Raw genomic sequence first — 19274 nt, 5'->3', positions numbered from 1 at the left:
TGTCTATCATGTGTCTATCATGTATTTTCAACTCCTTATAAGACAACCTGCATCTTTTCAGTTGTATTAATTTATGAGATGTCATAACAAAGTGTTTTCAACTTTCTTTCTAACGAACATCTGAAAACATCATAAGAAACTCTCAATCACTGCGTGAAAAGACACTCCGTCTCTATGGCGCCGTCAACGTTTACGTCAATCTGGAAAGTACAGAATCTCTTCAAGGACTTTAAAAATTCAATTATGATTGATTTTGTATACGACCAGTTTTATAGTGGTATTTAAACAGTAAGATGCACGTTCAAATAACATTTAAAGATAAAAGCAAAAGAAAACTATTTTGGAAAACGTTAAAATCTAGGAAGCAGTGTTGGAACAATACCAAAAAATCCAATCTCACCAACGCCCAAGATCACGCTTGATTTTCGTAGACAAAAATCAACAAGCTAACAACTGCGGTTGATTTTGCAAGCTGTGATATCGCAGCTCGGAATATCAAGCTAACAAAACTCACCAACTGCAAATCTCACCAAACTGTGGTGAGATTGAGCTTAAGGATTTTTGCTTTACACTCGAATGCAACCGAAACTTCCATAACGGATTGCAGCAGTCCCTTCGCGTCTGCCATCGGTAAAGATTAAAAAGAGATAGCAAACTAGGCTTTCTCTTTCTAAGAAAACGATGTGCAATGGAATCATTTTTGTGTCGAGTCAACTCTCAGCTTGATTTTTGCACGTTGTGAATAGTCTCGCAATATCAAAGGAGCTTGTAAAATCAATATCAAGCATGATATTTTGTTCCAATATCACGCGTGATATTGCGAGCGCATGAGAGCGGAAAAATATCAATTGATTTCTGATTTTGCCAACACTGCTAGGAAGTATTAAGAAAACATCTATAAACCTCATATACAACGTGGGATGTTTTCTGCATCACTTATAATACATTTATACAACAAGCCGTTTAAATTATTTTTCAAATAGATGTTTTATGTGTTACTTGGGAAGGACGAGAAAGACGCATCTGAAGCAGAAGTGTCGTCGGGGCGGGAAGCGAAACAAATTGGTTCGTTTAAAACTTTTGTCTGCCCCGCTGAAGAAACAGAGCTAGTTTCCCACATTTTTAAACTAAAGGTTCGATGTTATAGGATCACTTGCATAGCAACTGGCGGAAATCAACGGAAAAGCCCATGTCTTCAACACCGAGACGCAGTTCGCTGGTTAGGAATAGCAATATGGTTCCCCTTAACGGCATCTGGAACTTGCGTTACGTGTTCCTGGTGTAAGTAAGGTTTCCTATCGGGGTACTCATTATGCCCCGTACATTGACTGTTCACATGGTTTGAAACCATAAACCTAAATCGTATTTTTAGCATAAAACCAAGTTTTTCTTCTTCCCAATCAGTTTGTCAATACATTTTGTACAGTACTGTAGACTATTAGCTAGTGACATTCGAATTGCAGCCATTTTGTATGCTTAATTCAGCAATCAACTTGAGGTACTCAATATGCCCCTAAGCCTAACGCCACAAAAATAAAAATTAAATTTTAGCGCGTTTTGATTTTTCTAGAGAGAGAAATCGGGAATCCAAAGGGATCGGATTTTTCCTGTGATTTTTGAGTTACTGTAGCATTTTTTTCTGTTTCATCGTTTTCAGAAGTTGGATGAAAAACAACATAAGGTCTGGTTTTGCTGTATTTTTTATCCAGCTTTTATGCATCATGATGTGAAGGAGGTGTTTTTTCACGTAAGTTTTCTTGGAATTGACAGGAATGAACTGATGTTTTTGGATTTTTGATATAATTTTTCGTTATTTTTGGAAAAAAAAATATAATGTAATTTTTTGTCGGAAGCGGTAAGCTTTACGTTAAGTACCATTTGTACAAAGGTTTGTAGCCTACATGATGATGTGTGATTTTTTTATAGCCTTAGTTAGGTCGTGTCTATGGTAGTGATGTGGAAGAATGGCGCAGAAGGAGAACAAAACGTTATAAAACTCAATAGAGTTCGGTCGAGATCGCTTAAAAGATGTGCAATATTTGTCACGTGATACTCGATCCTGACCGATAATTATTGTTGAGCCTTCTGAGGAGATCATTTTGTGTGTATACCTTCGTTGTCGTGCTATTCTTAATGTCAGTAGTCAACGTTAAGTAAAAAATCGTTGGTAAGAAGGAACTCGGTCGAAATTGAGTATTTTCAGTCCAAAAGCAACCATTAATTTAATTTTAGACTCGACCTTTGCGATTTACATGAAGGTTTGCATAATTGATTGTTATGGCCAATCATTAACATTTTTGGTAAAATTCGGCCATTTTGAATCTCGCAGGAATCTTCAAAATGGCGTATTCGAGATTTTTCAACAAATCATAACTCGAAAACGCCAAATCCAATCGAAATGACGTTAGAGACAAAGTAGTTGGAAAAATAACTCCTTTTCAGAAAAAAAACAAACACTTTAAAATATTACAAGAAGTTTCGGGTTTAAAATTTAAAAAGTTTATAAAACTTAAATTACAAAAAATTACCCCTCTTCAATATTTTTTGAATATTTTTCATTAAAATGCTTTCAAATCTAAACCCCAAAATGCATATACAGTATGCAAAAAAAGTTTATCCCCCTACCAATTTACAATTTTTTTGTTTTTCTGGGGAAAATCAGTTTAATTTTATGAGTGTTCCTCCATGATTTATTAATTTATGTTTATTTATCACATTGCCATTGAAAATACGGCGTTTATATCTTTTCTTTCTCCGGCGTTTATCTCTTCTCTTTCTCCGATATTGTCCAGCTTCACAAAGATATGGTCGCTAGAATTGTGCCGATGTACAAAAAGCGTGGTTCTATCTCACCAGCTATGCGATCGGGGCGACCTTCAAAGATAACTGGCCGAATTGACAGAGCTATATTGAAGAAGGCGGAGCTGGACCGGGGACTATCAATGCGCAACAGATTGAAAGCGAGTTTTTAATTCAACTGACATCTGAACTAACTGGTTTTCTGTGCAAAATTTCCCAAAAAAATTTATAAACAATCCAAAAGTTCTTGTTCGAGGATTTTTGTTAATCTTTTAGTGAAATTTTCATAAAAGGTATTTTTATTTTTTGTTATTTAAATTTTAAACACATTTTTTTTTAAATAGCTTACACAAAAGTAAATTTATTTTTTCACCGTGTTTATTTTTCCTAAAACTTTGTCTCAGACGTTATTTTGATTGAAAATAACGTTTTCGAGTTTTGATTTATTGAAAAATATCGAATACACCATTTTGAATCGTTAGATAGATTCGTCGTATGACGTGGAACTGCTCAATTGTGAAAAATTGTTTTCTCGGTCAAATATGACATATGCTTGATGCGGGAGATGATTTCATTTGAATAGCTTCATGTCGACGATTTTAAACAACCGTCCGTCGGTAATAACGGTTTGTTGTTATGTAAAGGGCTAGGTTGTCTAGACCAACCGTTTTTGCATACTGATCAGAAGACCGTGGGTTTTATTCCAGACCCCTTGTCATTACTGCTTTGATAGGGTCATATCATTTGCCTATCAGCCAGCCATGAAAAGATCGCAAGTTTTATTCGCGTCGATTTCGGAAAACAAAACATTATATTAAAACTACGATCGCAACACTTATCGAGGTGAATCTTGATCCAACGAACCGAACCTACTAACAAAATTCCTCTCCTGTGACCTTTGTGGGACGCAGAGGTAAACACGATCCGCAAAACAACAAAGGTTACTCGACTCTAACGGTGACTCTGATGTGGAGTCACTGAAACTTGTACATTGAGAATGAATGGTCACTCCCAGCCCCATTCAGTTGATTCATTGTGCAATTCCACTGATTCTGATCAATCACGGAGTAGCAACCAGTGATATGTGCAGTTAGTCTAAACTACACAGATAAAAATTCTGATTTTTAATTGTGATGTAAACATTCATTCACGTAAACTTGTATTTCATTTCACGCAACCGAGCAACTTGTAAACAATATTGTTTACAAAAATAAGCTTTTGTATACAATATTTGCTGCATTGCATGAAATGTGTCAGAACTTTACATGATATATAATGTAAACGTATATGATATGTGACGCTCCATTTATGTGCATCATATTGAACAGAAATTTACACTACTTTTTCGAACTGTGTAAGCTATTTGGTCTGGAACTGCTCCGTTCTAAAATTATTGTTTGAGGATAGTCAATAAATTATGAGATTTTCGCAATTAACTTAGTTGCAGCAAAATTTAATAGAATTATCTTATTCTTGGAAGATGTCATAAAGTAAGGCCAGAAGTACATAGAATAATATTTCAAATAGTTGTCTGACCGCTCATTTATGACCCTTTTCCTAGCTTCTGAATAGTAAATGTTTATGATGAATTGCAACCTTCTTCAAGAATTTAACATGATATCGTGTTTCATACCAATAACCAAGCCCTGTACATAAGGTTCACATATTTTTGGTGTGCATGCGATTGAACCACATTTATCAAAAAAATAATAATCTGGAGAAAGTTCCATTGCATTTGGGAAATTGGGATATTTCAGAACACAAACTAAAATCAAAATGAGATAGGTCTATTGCTGATTTGCCTCTTCTGTGACGTTCGCCCACAAGCGCTTTCAAGTGAACTGTGCAATAAGAAAATGGGAGGAACCCATATCGACTGCCTGCACATGCATTTCACCAATCAAACAACATCCTCGATCTGGGACAGGATGGACAAGTACAAATCAACTACACCCATCTGCGACTACCAGTTGTCTATGCATCTCTGTCGGATCATTACTTGTGCTGAATTATTTCCTATCGACTAGTTGGTCAGAGATATAACCATAAATTTTACGAGATTTGCGCGTACCTAGCTCTCCACCAATGGGAGTCGGTTGACGATTTCAAAATAGATGCGGCAGCAGCATTCAGTAGTTTCTGAATGACTGCACGAATGGAGAGGCCATTTAACGACAACTTGCTGTGTGGCTAAAGAATATAATTGTGCAACGAATCGGAAACCTTCATCTCCGACGTTTATGAGTGCAGCTCGGGGTTCGTCCCAAGTGGATATACCTGCAGGCCGGCAGTGCGCGCTGGCTTTTAAAGTCAGACATAATTAAGCTGCAACATTTTTTTCTTCTGATCTTTCGATGACTCGAAGTGGCACGGTGCGGCCAGAGCGGTACCATCCAATGACGATGGACCGGGACGGAGCGAAGGGGATTAATTTCTTTTGCAGACATTTGCGCTCATTCGGGAAGACTTGGCCACGCTTAATTATTTAATTGCACCGACTGTTGCGGTACACAGGAAAATTATTTTATATTGATTATCATTCATTATTTCAATCAATTATTGAGAAACCGACATGGATTTTATATTTTACATTAAATGTATAATCTCATAAATAGGAATCAACAGAGAAACTGAACATTTCTCGAATATTATATATCGAGAATATTACAAAACGCTGCACAGATTTTTTTTTCTCGGAAAAATCTTAGTTTCTGCTCACCGCCAATAATTGATTTTTTATGTCATAAAATCAATGTATTTCTTTCGATTAAAATTAATTAAACATACATTTTAACTGAAATGAATATTTGCTTTTGACTTCGGTTATGGTTCATTTAGGTAAATGAAAGCAAAAATAAAAATACTTGTTCCACCGTGCCACGTCAGCTAAGGACTAGTCGTGGGCCTCTTCATGACTCCATCGGAATTGCTAGACACGAACCGACGAGGACTGTTTGCCCCGTAGTTTATTGCCGTTAATTTATGAAATATAGAAAATAAATAATGTTATAACTGCTCATTACTCGAGTGTGTGTTGACAAGATGAGTATCTCACTGCATACTGACCACACACGGAGCTCAGCTCCAGAGAAGATGAAGCGTTCGAATGCTGTCTGGTTGTATTTTACGGCCTGCTAGTAATTAGTGTCTGTAGCCCAATGTTTGCAAAAAAACCGCTTTGAATGATTGAAGGAGTAAACACAATTATCGTCAGTTAATACAACAAAAATCGTAGCGCTTTTACTAGTAGTTAAAATGCTTCGTTAGCTCATATGAGCTATTTTTTTTTAGGGATTCTTCCATGCGGTGTCTCAGTAAGTGAAGGTGCCACAATGAAGCTTAAAGGTTGAGGTGATGATTTCGATTCCTGATCCGGTATCATTGTGCTTTTGTCTTAGCTAGCGGTTGTTAACCTTTTTCAAATGGCGAACCCCTTGGCAAATAACCATCAAAAGATGTCCCTTCTAAATTGCATCGATTTCTTAACAGTGTTACCCAAAAAACACTTACTTTTAGACTTTTAACGCTTCTTTCGCGAGCGTTTTGCCGGCTCTAAACTTTGTGTTCTTTATGCACTTCCACAGTTATCGAATGCTTTTTATGCCAGCCAATGCATGAATTTGAATATAGTGTGGCAAGCACAATGATATTCTATGCCCAGGGAAGAAGAGAAAATGATCAATCCGAAAGATTTTCTCGACCGAACCGGGAATCGAACCCGCCACCTCCGGCTTAGTAATACCGTGCCTTTACTGACTAGGTTGTCAGTCTCAAAGAACGCAATCATTGAAAGATATATCAAAAGGTCACCACCAGGACTGTGTCGGAGTCGGACGCATCTTTGAACATAAGGAGTCGGAGTCATAATTCTTTATTATAGAGACTTTCAGCCGTTGTAAAACTAGAACTCATGATCGATTCCATTGAAATCAAATGGCTATTACGATAACTAACATGAACCGTCCAAGCCAGTGATAGCCAAAGACCCGCGGGCTCTATGATGCAACAACCTTAGCTTGAATTTATTTTTGCATTAGAAATGTATGGCCGAAATGATTGCAAAATTCAACTTAAAATATGAACATCGAACAAAGATACAGCTATTGACAAAATGGGCATGAGCACCACTGGTCGATTGCGACCCACTTTTAGGATTTTTAAAAGATCGGGAGCCACCAACATTAAATGCAGATGTTCTAAGGTCAAAATGATCTTAAAAACACCAAAATGGATTTAAAACGCCAAAAAAGTCATTGCATATTAACGGATTGAAACGCCAAAACAGCCAAAGATAAAATGGCTATAAACGAGAAAATTGTGGTAAATCGACAAATCAATCCAAAAACGGACTCATAGGTGCGTAAATGATCTGAAAACACTGAAAGAGTTATCTCAACGCATGAGTAAAGGGTGTATTCGATAAAAATGGCACTAAAAATGAGTGCCAAAATTAAACCAATTTTCCGATTTTCTTTAAATGTTCAGGGAATGAAAAACGACTAATGAGGTATAATTTACAAAATTTGTTTTATTCAATTTCGTCTCCCATCCTGAATGCCCGCACCTTCCTTTTCACTCCACCCATCAAATTTTGTACAACCGATTTTCCCAGTGTTTTGTTGTTTTTACCCAAATGTTCTTCAACTCCAACTCTGTTTTAATAGTTTTGGGTTGTTTGCGAAGTTTCGTCTTCATAATTGCCCAGAATTTTTCAATTGAGCAAAGTTTCGGTGAATTTGGTGGGTTCATATTTTTTGGCACAAAATTAACTCCGTTGGCTCTGTACAACTCCAACACGTTTCGAGCGTAGTGGCAGGATGATAGATCAGGCCACAAACAGAGTTGATACTTTGTGCTTCCTTATGAATGGCAAGAGACGATTAAGGCACTCTTCCGTGTAAATCACACTGTTGATTGTTCCGGAAGTGATGAAGGGAGTGCTAATTCCACCACATCCGTAAATCGCCTACCAGATCAGGAACTGCATTGCCCCCCCCCCCCCCCCCCAATATTACGAAATATTGAAGGGGCAAAAAATTCCAAATTCAATCGCTTTCCGTTCATAAAACTACACTTTTTTTGATTTATTAATTTATCATTAAACGGTTTATTTATTCATTAATCCCTTGTTGTCCCCATCGCCCCTTGATATTTACTTTTTACCCGCTCCTATACCTCGGCCTATTTGAGCCACTAAAACGAAAACATTATTTGCATCAGCCTAAATTCAGATTAAGAAAAGCTGGTGTAAGCTATACTGAAGATTATGATCTAACCTATCTTCTCATACTACAGTTCAACACGTTAACTTTCAACGTTTTTATTTGTTTTATTATCAAATTTCACATTAGCATGATGTAGAATAATAACTATTTCCCAAATGAAATTATATCCCAGTTCTTTTTGAGGCAACAATCAAGTGAGACTAAAATTTAGAATATTAAAGAAATTAGCTAGAAAAAACAATTTCATCAATTTCATCGAAGTTGCAACCAATTTTTTTTTTTGTAATGGTAGCCATTATTTTATTAAAGTTAAATTTGATATTCCAATGTATGCTGTAAGCAAATCTGGATTTTTGATCAATCACATCGACAGCCAATTTCTTTGTAAAAAGAAAGATCAATTTATTTGAAAACTATGAACGGTTTTTAAAGGGCGAACACGAAATTATTGCGACACATTCAACAGGGCATAACTTTTTTACCATTTGGTAAAAATCAACCAAATTTTCCACACTTTCTCATTGATGTGTATTGTGTACATGCTGTCAAACTCGAAGTCGTGTTTTTCGATTCAACGAAAATGGAGGTGAACCAACGCGAGTTGAGAGAACAAATTCTTTCCAAACACCTGGAATTTCCTGACCTGTCGCACCGGCAGTTGGGAAAAATGTTGAACATTCACCATTCAACCGTCTCCAGAGTGTTGAAGCGGTTCCAGGAGCGGTTGCCGTTGGACCACGGCAAAGGAGCTGGATGAAAACCGGGACCGGAGAACAAAAAGACGGAGGGAAAGGTGAAGCGGATGATTAAAGCAAATCCCAACGTCTCAAACCGTGATTTGGCTAAAAATATCGGCATGTCGCAGAGCTACGTCCAGAATGCAAAGAAGAGAGCTGGACTACATACATACAAGGTACAGAACTTCCCAAACCACGATGAGTGGCAACAATCGACGGCTAAAACTCGGGCACGGAAGCTCTACGAGAAGATGCTGACAAAATATGGCTGCTGTGTGATGGACGACGAAACGTATATAAAAGCCGATTTTAAGCAAATTCCGGGGTTGGAGTTTTTCACCGGCAAGAGCAAGTTCGATGTGGACGACAAATTTAAGAAGAAGAAAATGTCGAAGTTCGCCTCCAAATATCTCATTTGGCAGGCCATCTGCTCTTGCGGACTGAGGAGTGAGCCTTTCGTGACAAAGGGCACAGTAAATGGCGAGATCTACAAATCTGAGTGCCTCGAGAAGCGCCTTTTGCCGTTCTTGCAGCAGCACGACGAAGCTCCGCTATTTTGGCCAGATTTGGCATCATGCCACTATTCTAAAAGTGTCCTGGAGTGGTATGAGGCCAATTCTGTCCATTTTGTTAAAAAGGACATGAATCCGCCAAACTGTCCGGAGCTGCGCCCGGTGGAGCAGTACTGGGCAATAATGAAGCGGGAACTTCGGAAGAGCAAGAAGACAGTCAAAGACGAGAAGGACATGTTAAGAAAATGGAAAAAAAACTGAGAAACTGGTACCGGATGACACTGTAAAGACTTTGATGGAGGGCATCAAGCGAAAATGCGTTCAATTTTACACTCAAGGCTCCATCGATTAACTTTTCTTTTGATTTTTGAAGTAAATATATGTATAAAACTACCCTAAAATTTTGGTTTGATTCTAAACATTATAAGAAAATTGGCATGACATGACGGTGTCGCAATAATTTCGTGTTCGCCCTTTACTAGAACTAAATTTCGTTGAAATTTGTGAAAAATTGTGGTCAGCGAAACTGCTCAAAAAATCCAGACTTCTTTTTATTTATTTATTTATTATTATTATTATTATTATTATTATTATTATTAAAGTCCATCTGACTTGATAGTCTCAATGAAACACTTAAATCTAAATGTAGTCACTCATTAAAAATTAAAAATTGGCCGACAGCAAACGATGACGACATCTGTAGGCATTGATATCAAAGTCAAATAGGTCAGATACTTCGTTGAATTGATGAATCATGGCGACAAAGGAACTGTTTGGTTGCATGTACTTCTTCATGTAGCAAGGCTCTCGGACGGAGTGACCAGTAACTCAGTAACATCAAATTCTGCGAGCAAAACTTTAGCAACGAAGACGACCTGCGATATGTTTCATCGCTTAGCAAGAGTTTTGGATAACCCAGTAAACGACAGCGGTCAGCATACGGTGGTAAATTCGGCGGGTCACTCCATGGAAGATAGCGCAGTGCGTATCTGACGAATTTGCGTTGAACAGCTTCGAATCGTCCACTCCATACTGCTTGGTAGGGATTCCAGACAACACGCTCGAATTCCAGTAGTGAGCGAACCAATGAACAGTAAAACACAGAGGATCACGAAATTCCTTAGATATATTGAACATGAATCCAAGCTGACGATTAGCTTTGTCGATCGTGGTTGAGAAGTGGCGAGTGTATGTGAGCTTTTCATCCAACATGGTCACCGAGGTCTTTAACGTGATCGACACGTTGAACTGCAGTCCCAGCAACGTTATAATCAAACAAAACGGCAGTCCTAGTTCAACGGAAACTAATAACGCAGCACTTTGAGACGCACAGGACCATAACATTACGTTCACACCAATCATTAAAGATTTCAAGAAGGTTTTGTAGTTCTAAAAAGTCGGCATAGCCTCGAACGACTAGATAAATCTTCAAGTCATCGGCAAAAAACAATTTACCTCCACGTAGTAGAATAAACGTTACATCGTTCACAAATAAAGAGAAGAGCATTGGTCCCAAAGTGCTACCCTGTGGAACTCCTGATCTGTTCGAGAAACAGTACGATGAGTAGTTTCCAATGCATACAGTAACTACACGTTGCACGAGGTACGATCTAAGCCAGCTGCAGTAGGAAACAGAACATCCCATTTTGACGTTGGATAACGTCTTTCGGCAACATACGGGGGTACAAAATTGAAAACAGTCATTTTGGATGCGTTACGAAAAATTAAAAGATTTTGAACGATAATAACTCAACCGTCTCTCGATAAATTTACGAGATAATGGCATCAATCGATTGGAAATATTTCTAGCAATTTGCTGAATGTTTCAAAACTATTTATTTCATTCTGTAAACTATTGAAAAATGGTTAAAAGTAAACCATTGTCTAAAGATGGTGAAAATCGATTGATTTTTTTTATATTCTTATACTTTCTCCAACCGAGACATCAGATGCGAGAATCTGACACCTCTGATATTTTTTGTTCTACTATATAAGCGTCCAACAAGGTCGCCCGTTCCATCATTGTCTATCCGATCGTCGACCCAGCAGCAGAGCAGCAGAGAAGCAGTACCAGAGCAGCGGAAGCAGAGCAGCGGCAGCAGAGCCTGGGGGCGTTAGGGCAACTACGCCAAGTGCGTTGGTGCCAGTGCTCCGGTATACTGGGCCGCCGTCATGGAATGCCCAGCTGCTGCAGTTCTCAGTCGATCGTATTCACCGTCTGCTCCGGAAGGGCAACTACGCCGAGCGCGTTGGAAACATGGCCCTTTTCAGGGCCACAACATTATCAAGAAAGAGTTTAACGTACGTATGCGAGTATCTGACACCTCTGATATTTTTTGTTCTACTATATAAGCGTCCAACAAGGTCGCCCGTTCCATCATTGTCAACAACATCAGCCCAACAAAACGGCCCTTTTCAGGGCCACCAAACTTTCGCAAAAGAGTTATTAAGGAATATTCCTAAAATATAATATACACAATTAAGTACAACACATAACAGACGTTATCCAACGCCAACCCTGCGGTCGTATCTAGTATACAACCCTTTCAACTTTTTTCAAGCTTTGATAGCAGAACGTCGTGCACAACTCTATCAGACGTAGCTTTAAGATCAGTGTAGATGGCATCCACTTGAAGTTTCTTGCATACATTTTCCATACAGAACGACGTAAAGCTGACGAGATTAGTTTCCACGGAGCATCCAGGAAAGAAACCATGTTGACATGTACTTATGTAATGCTTGCAGGAAGCAAACAATCTCTCATTTATCAGCGACTCAAACAACTAAGATTCAACCCCAAGTGAGGTAATCCCACGGTAGTTTTTCACATTACGTTTGTCTCCTTTCTTGAAAACAGGGAACATAGTAGAGCGTTTCCATAGTGCGGGAAATTTCTGATGACAAAGTGACAGGTTGAAGAGCAAGGACAACGGAGCAGCTAAGATATCGGAGGACATGATTTTAGGACAGCAGATGGAATAACACTCGGACCTGGTGAAAATGATGATTTGGATTTACTCATCACAGAGAGAACCATGTGTACATCTACAGCAAAAACATCCATGTTTACGACGTCGGTTGGCACATCACGGACGGCTCGCTCAATGTCTACTTGCGATGTGGAGTCATTCGAGAAGACGCTTAAGAAGTGCCTAGCAAATAGGCTGCATTTGTTCTCAGTTGTCAATGCTACGTCATTACCGAGAAATATTTTGGACGGCAGCCCAGTTTCCTTCCTCTTCGTATTCACAAACGACCAGAATCCTTTGGGGTGGCATTGCAGATTTTGTTGAGTACGAATTACATACCTCTTGTAAAGAAGCTTGTTGTAGTGGCGATAATTATTGCTGACAATTGAAAAATTTCGTTTGGTAAGGGTACATCGTCGATGAGTGAGACCACGGAGAGCTGTAGATCGCACTCGTTTCAGGTTGCGGAGAGTAGCGTTAGACCAAGGCGGTATTCTTGGAGGTAGGCACTTCGGTACTGAAGCACAAACACAGTCGCGCAAAAGGCTATTATAGCGAGTGGCTGCTGTATCGATATCAAGGTTATTCAACACGTTCCAGTTGATCCGGGACAAGGAACGCCTCAGCAAACGGAAATCGGTCTTCCGGAAATTGAGCCGAGTGGCATTCATGGTTTCATCAAAACGAATTTGAGATCCGTTCGCGATAGATATATCCAGGGTGGAAATTGTCGTGATGACGTCAGGCGCTTCAGCGACGACACAGTCCAGAAGTGCCCTTTCGCTAACAAAAACCAAGTCAAGAAAACGAGACTGGAAATTGGGAACAAGGTTTATCTGGCTCAGCGCATGAAAAGCCGTGCCGTCAACAAGCAGGAGTAGTTGAAGATGCAATCGGATCTGGAAACGCATAACCCTGGCCTGAGGGCGATCAGATAAGCCCAGGCTGATTAAAATCACCAAGCAGAAGAAGCACATCCGTTATATCAGCCATGGACGATGCAAATTCTGTAGCATCCAGATGAAGTCGACGTTCAGGTGGAATATACACCACTGCAATGAGGATGTTCCCCGAAGTGGGATGACCTTAACCCAAACGCTTCAATTGTAGTAAATAGTTCGTCGGCGATTACGCAGGAGGCGAATGCGTTAGAAACAGCGATGAGGACACCACCACCGCGAGTACGAATGCTGTTGGATGAATTACGGTCTAATCTGTAGACAGTAAAAGAGTCACCAAACAGTTGCATTGAATTGATCCTCCCATCGAGCCAAGTTTCCGTGAATACAAAAACGTCATATTCCCCGTCAAGCGCAGCCAGATAAACATCGTCCAATTTAGTCATGAGCCGCCTGGTGTTCTGATAGTAGACTCGTAAACCGCTAGAGGGTTCGGTGCGAGCCGTGTCAATGGTAACTTGTCCAGGATCCGAACGAGAGAACGGTGAACTATCAGACAGCGAAAGGCTCGAAGTGGTGGCCATAAGCGAAGATGAACTGAAACCAAGCGGCGGATCAACAGTTGAATTCACATGGACGAGTTCATACTTGCCGTAAACGAGTGGTTGGAAGACCCCTTCAGACCACAATTGTCGAGGAGCAGAAATATACAATGGCACTCTGGAAACCAAGAATTTTTCAGACAGAGCAGTTGTTGCTTGCTAATTGTATTGCCGATTGTACGGTACCAAAGTTTTACGTCTTGAGCAGCACACAGATTTAATGAATCTTGGAATAGAACACGCCCAGCTCGTAGAAGTCACCTCTCAATATTCAGATCTCTATCACCTAGTTGCATGCTTCATTTCAATAGTTTGTCCGAGACTCATCTTCATAGCATCATTGGCCATCCTCTTGACAAATAGGCATGCAGACCCGAACACACCTTGACGATTGACTCCGATAATCGATCCTTCATGCCAAGTATTAATATATTGGCCGTTCTACGCCACATTAATCACCATGGATTGTCTGAGCTTCTCCAGTGACATAAAACCCTTCTTACTATTAGCCAAGTGATGACTAGCTCCGGAATCAAGCTTGAACGTAACTTTACTGTGGCTAGCATTCACAGACCATATTTATATTCTTACCAAACATGAGAGCAACAGCTTTGTTTTCCAACCCGATGTTCTGGCTTCAGCTTTGCTGCTTGACGGCAGGGTCACAAGCTGCGAGACCATGTCTCCTTTCTCAAGCGTTGCACCAGCAGACTTGAGTTGTCGAACGAGATCATCAAAGATCTTTAAATATTCCTTGAACAACGTTCCTTCCACCATCTTGAGTCTTGCGAGCTCCTTCCGAACGATAGCACACCATTGCGCTGAAGGTCTTTCAAAAGGTCATCGTGAATGAAAAAAAATATCACGTTCAGCTGCAGCCGTTGCACAATGGGGTATTTTTCGATTATAGCTGGCAAACAATATTAAACCACCAGAACTTGTCAAAAACGCTCTTTTATTAGATAGTAACAATGGTTTAAAGTCAAACATGGGTTGGGTCATGTTTTGGGAGGAAGGGTTTCTTTCTGAAGAATAGCTTTTTCAAAAAAATGTGCATTGAAATGTAATTTTCTGATTAAGTTGCCGTCTAATGACGAAGTGCCGCTTTAAAAACCATGGCTCCTCCCAATTTTATGATTCATAGAAATTCTAAATCTAATATACGTTTGGAAGCCACATTATCATGCTACAATACGAGCATAAAAAAGAAACAATTTCATAAATGGAAATGTGATTTTCTCCTTCGGAAATAAACATAAGGACGCCATACAAAAATGTATGGGAAATTGGTCATTTTCGGAACATTATTTGGTATGTCAACAATTATTGTGGCACCAAAATAATCAAAGAGTTAGTTCAAATAATCATTAAACTTCATTTCTGAAAAGTTATAAGCAAATCCAATAGCTAGAAGTTCTCGAACATCACAAAAATCATTGGATGAGCAGCAATGATCACATAGGAGATACATACATTTAGGCGTTTTGCGAACTAGTTTCTGCGTATTCATATTGTAACATGATACATAATGTGGCTTCCAAACACACATGATATAGAATTTCTCTGAATCTAATATTTGGGAGGAGCCACGGTTTTTAAAGTGTCCTTATATTATTATCCACTAGTGTATGCACAGGTTAAGTCAATCCAAACACATTTATAAAATTCTATCAAATATTGAAATCCTCATCAGGACATGGGCGTCCGTTTCATATGAATATCTAAATCCATTAGGTCGCTTTGATCACTGACTGGCCGAAATGACTTTCATGTTTTTATGAGTACCACATCTGTTCCTCCGATGGTAAGAAGTAATAAAATGAAATGATTTTTTCGATTTCATTCGCATGAGCTGACCGACACTGGCAATTCGATTTCTCTCACAAGTGAAAACCGCAGTGACACATGCTTCCTTATTGCATATCATGTCATGCGAATAAATTGATTCTGGAATATTAAAATTTTGTGACAGCTTTTCCCGCTAAAATGAGATTCGGTCGAATTTTCCAAACTCTAATCGAAAAAATCCTTTTGCTCCTTTTTTCCATCACAATTACAGATCCTTTGCTGAGATGGCACATCATTAATATCCGATGAGTAGCACGAGTGGAAAATGGTGAAGCATAAGAGATTCTTTTGCTTCCGACTATCGAACATATTCCCGGCGTTCCGCAGCTGGCCACCAACACGAGGTGGCAACGTTGGTCATTTCAGCAGTAATGCAGTGCAACGAAAGTCAATCCTGCTGCTGCTGATTGTGCTAATATACTTCAATGGGTTTACCAGCGGCAGTTGGTGGCAAGTGGCGGACCTTTCGCTGGATGTAAAACATTTCCATCGAGACAACCGAAGCTTCGATATCTGCAGTGAAAACACATTTTTTACACAACATCAAAGGGAAATCTGCTACAACAACCCGGAACTGCTGAAGGTAATGTATATTGGTTCAATATTTATAAACATCCGTCCGTAAGTCTTCTTCTATAACAACATGTACCGTAAATACTACACAAACCTGTATTGGCAAAATGCTTTTCTACTATACAGTACCGTAGTGAGGGGTCGGTGGAACCGGTCCCTGCCAACGGCGGCACGCCAAAGGAGCGAATTCAAAGAGTTTTTACCAGTGCTGTAGAGTCGGCATATTTTTGAGTATAAGGAGTCGGAGTCGAAGAAAAAGTCAGTGACTGTTATGAAAAAAATATTTGAAACTAAAACCTAATTTGGTCCACGTCCAAATTGTTTGGCTCATGCCTGATTCGATTGAATTTGCCTATCATGAAAACTAACATGAACCGTCTAAGCACAGCTATACTTATGATTTTGATTTAATAAACCCCTTCATATAACTGGTTAAAAAGTAATGCTAAATTTCTTTTTTTCCAAATATCACGGTGGCATGATGCAAAATTATTACCAATTTTCCAAATGAATTTTGGTAAAACAAGCAAGTGATACAAAAATATAAAATCTCAATGAACGGAAATATAAACATTCAGAAACATTGTTTAACAATTAAAAAAATAATATAGTTAACTCTACCTAACTCTACATTGAAGGGAACATCGAGCTAGGAAGGATATCGAGTTACGAGGTTATAACAGGCGTAACAATTGAAAAGGGCCTATGTCCAAAATGTAAACAAATCGTTTTTTGATACCATTCTATAGCACCGGTTACTACCAATTGTTTATATCAACGACATTTTTTTTTAATCATTCATAGGTTCACACGATAAAACGGCCTAACATATATTTCAAGCATAATTTTTCAAAAGGACGTATGTAACATTGGATAGAAAATTAGAAACATTGGATAGCAATGTCTATATGAGATTATTAAATGCTATTTAAAAGTTAATGCTATTTTTTGAAATCTGTTTGTGTTATTAGTTGGATAAAGGGATTGCGTTTAAGAGAATTGTGAAAATGTCGAGTTTTGCAAACACGGACAAGACTTTTGATAAAACAAAATCATACACCTTTTACTTTTGTACTACTCACATACACCCTGATTGATTCGTCGGTATCACACCTTGATTGTTACATGATTCGTCTATTTGACAGAAGGGTTTTCACATACGTCAAATCAGATACACCGGTTTTTGTTTTGCTATGAAGATACGTCGGCAGCTCGAAAAGCATTGAGGAATTGTCGGTTGGTTGGTTTATTTACATAACTACCCAGAGTTGTGAAATAATCGATGTGAAAAGCGGATATGAGAGGGTCATCGCATTATCTGCTGTGAGATGTTATACGTTTTGCGTTTTTCGTATTAAGAAAGCGCTGGTTAGATTGGTATGTGAAGTTCAGTAATAAAGTCAAGATTAAAGTGCAATTTTGTTAGAATACCTTTGAAATAATAAATATGTTGCTCCCCGCTGCAGGATTCAAACAGAGACTTCATCGTAATCGGATGTAATCCTACATGATTAAACCTACAACCAGTATCGGGTTACCACGAAGCATCATCATCAGAATGGAAAGAAGATAATGGGAAGAGCAGAAGAGGAAAATGACTTATCTGGGACAGAGTAGCTTTGTGACATCTCTGGCCGTTTGATTCCTTTCGTTGGTAGTATTTCTGTGCTCGAGTGGAACGTTATACAAAAAATCACTACTAGAACTACTAGAATAACTGAAGCTGAATATATTTTGACACCTGCTGGGAATGTAGAAAAAAAAGAGTGCATGAATGTTACCAGGCAGAATGCTATTAAGTGAATGTTTTGATCACAAGATAAATCACACTCGGAAAAAAATCCGTTCCCGAAAACGGGAATGGACCGCCCGGAAAAAAATAACAATACAATTACCATAGAATAAAATACAATTACATCAAAATCTATTGCCAACAATCGATCTTATTGTACGCATATTGTACAAGAAATTTTACCATATTGTCATTACAATCGATTTACAATACGTCCCATATAGTAATAATTTTCAACAATAGAACAACAATACAATTAATGGTAAATGGTTTATCTTTGTTCGGGAAAAAGTAATTTTTCCTATGGTTAAGATACTTAACAACCCCCTTGTTCTATTGTAGATTTACCCATTTACTATAGATTCTATAGTGAAAACAATACATTCTATGGTTATTTTATCGTTGTAGACAATATGATTTATTGTAAATACAATAAATTCTATTGTATGGTTACAATACATTTCATTGTGCCTCTGTGGTTCTTTTTTTTACGGGCGTGAACTAAAAATCACGGCCAGCTATCCAGAACAAAATTGTCTCAAATATACACCGTGAACTATGGTTCACGGCTGTGGTTCACGAATATGGGAACTCTTTTTTTCCCGTGCAGGCAAACAAAAGATAATGTTTTCAAAACTCTAATCAAGATTTAACAAAGTAAAGCAATCAGGAATTTTGCGTGAATCTGAACACGGGTTTCAGAAGCACTCACCATCAGTTTGTAAAGCGGCTCGGATATCATCAACCGATTGTCGTAAAGTGTTGTCATTATTCTGAAGAGGAGAAGCATCATCGTGCACGTTTGGATCTAGGCTTGGAGGCAATCCGTCTTGCGGAACTGTTTCCACTTCTTCCAAATATCCCAACATACCTAGCAGTAGCTGAATCCCGTTGAAATCCATTTTTTATCTACTTAGAAACAACTTGACGCATCTGCTGATTGATAGTGGTTGCTTTGTTTTTTCACATACGACGCTTCACTGTGAGCGTATCTGCAGGTTTTGTGTTATCATCAAATTTTAGCAGTTAAGTCATGTTGACAATAAAAGGGTGTATCAACACCATTTTAAAAACAATGGAAGAAGGTTACATAGGGCGTTCATTAAATATATTTTCCATAATGCATAACAGTTTCAAACCTTGTTTTTCATTAACTCGTAGGAAAAGCATGTATTTTATATTCGGTTAGATGCAAAATATCGATTTCTTTATTTTTGCGACTTACGTCCTTTTGAAAAGTTATGCTTGATTTGTTTTATTCCATTGATATGTCTAGTGTTGTAGGGCCGATGATTGAACATTTTCTAATCAAAGCTAG

General features: G+C 38.6%; 1 protein-coding gene across 5 annotated transcripts in view; it reads left to right on the top strand.

Annotated features, from left to right (window-relative positions):
- Window positions 1-19274, top strand: part of LOC135701761 (protein Wnt-1-like) — a 91435-nt gene that overhangs the window by 54361 nt on the left and 17800 nt on the right. For all 5 annotated transcript variants that reach the window (XM_065222690.1, XM_065222691.1, XM_065222693.1 and 2 more), the window contains one exon: window positions 15803-16174. In XM_065222690.1, coding sequence (XP_065078762.1) covers window positions 15857-16174 — 318 coding nt within the window. In that variant the 5' untranslated portion in view covers window positions 15803-15856. The remainder of the gene's footprint in view (window positions 1-15802; window positions 16175-19274) is intronic.

This window comes from Ochlerotatus camptorhynchus, unplaced genomic scaffold, assembly GCF_037179485.1.
Source record: "Ochlerotatus camptorhynchus isolate MF236.1 unplaced genomic scaffold, CSIRO-AGI_Acam_v1.1 ptg000176l, whole genome shotgun sequence".
NCBI lineage: Eukaryota > Metazoa > Arthropoda > Insecta > Diptera > Culicidae > Ochlerotatus > Ochlerotatus camptorhynchus.
This window is presented reverse-complemented; position numbering and strand designations above follow the sequence as displayed.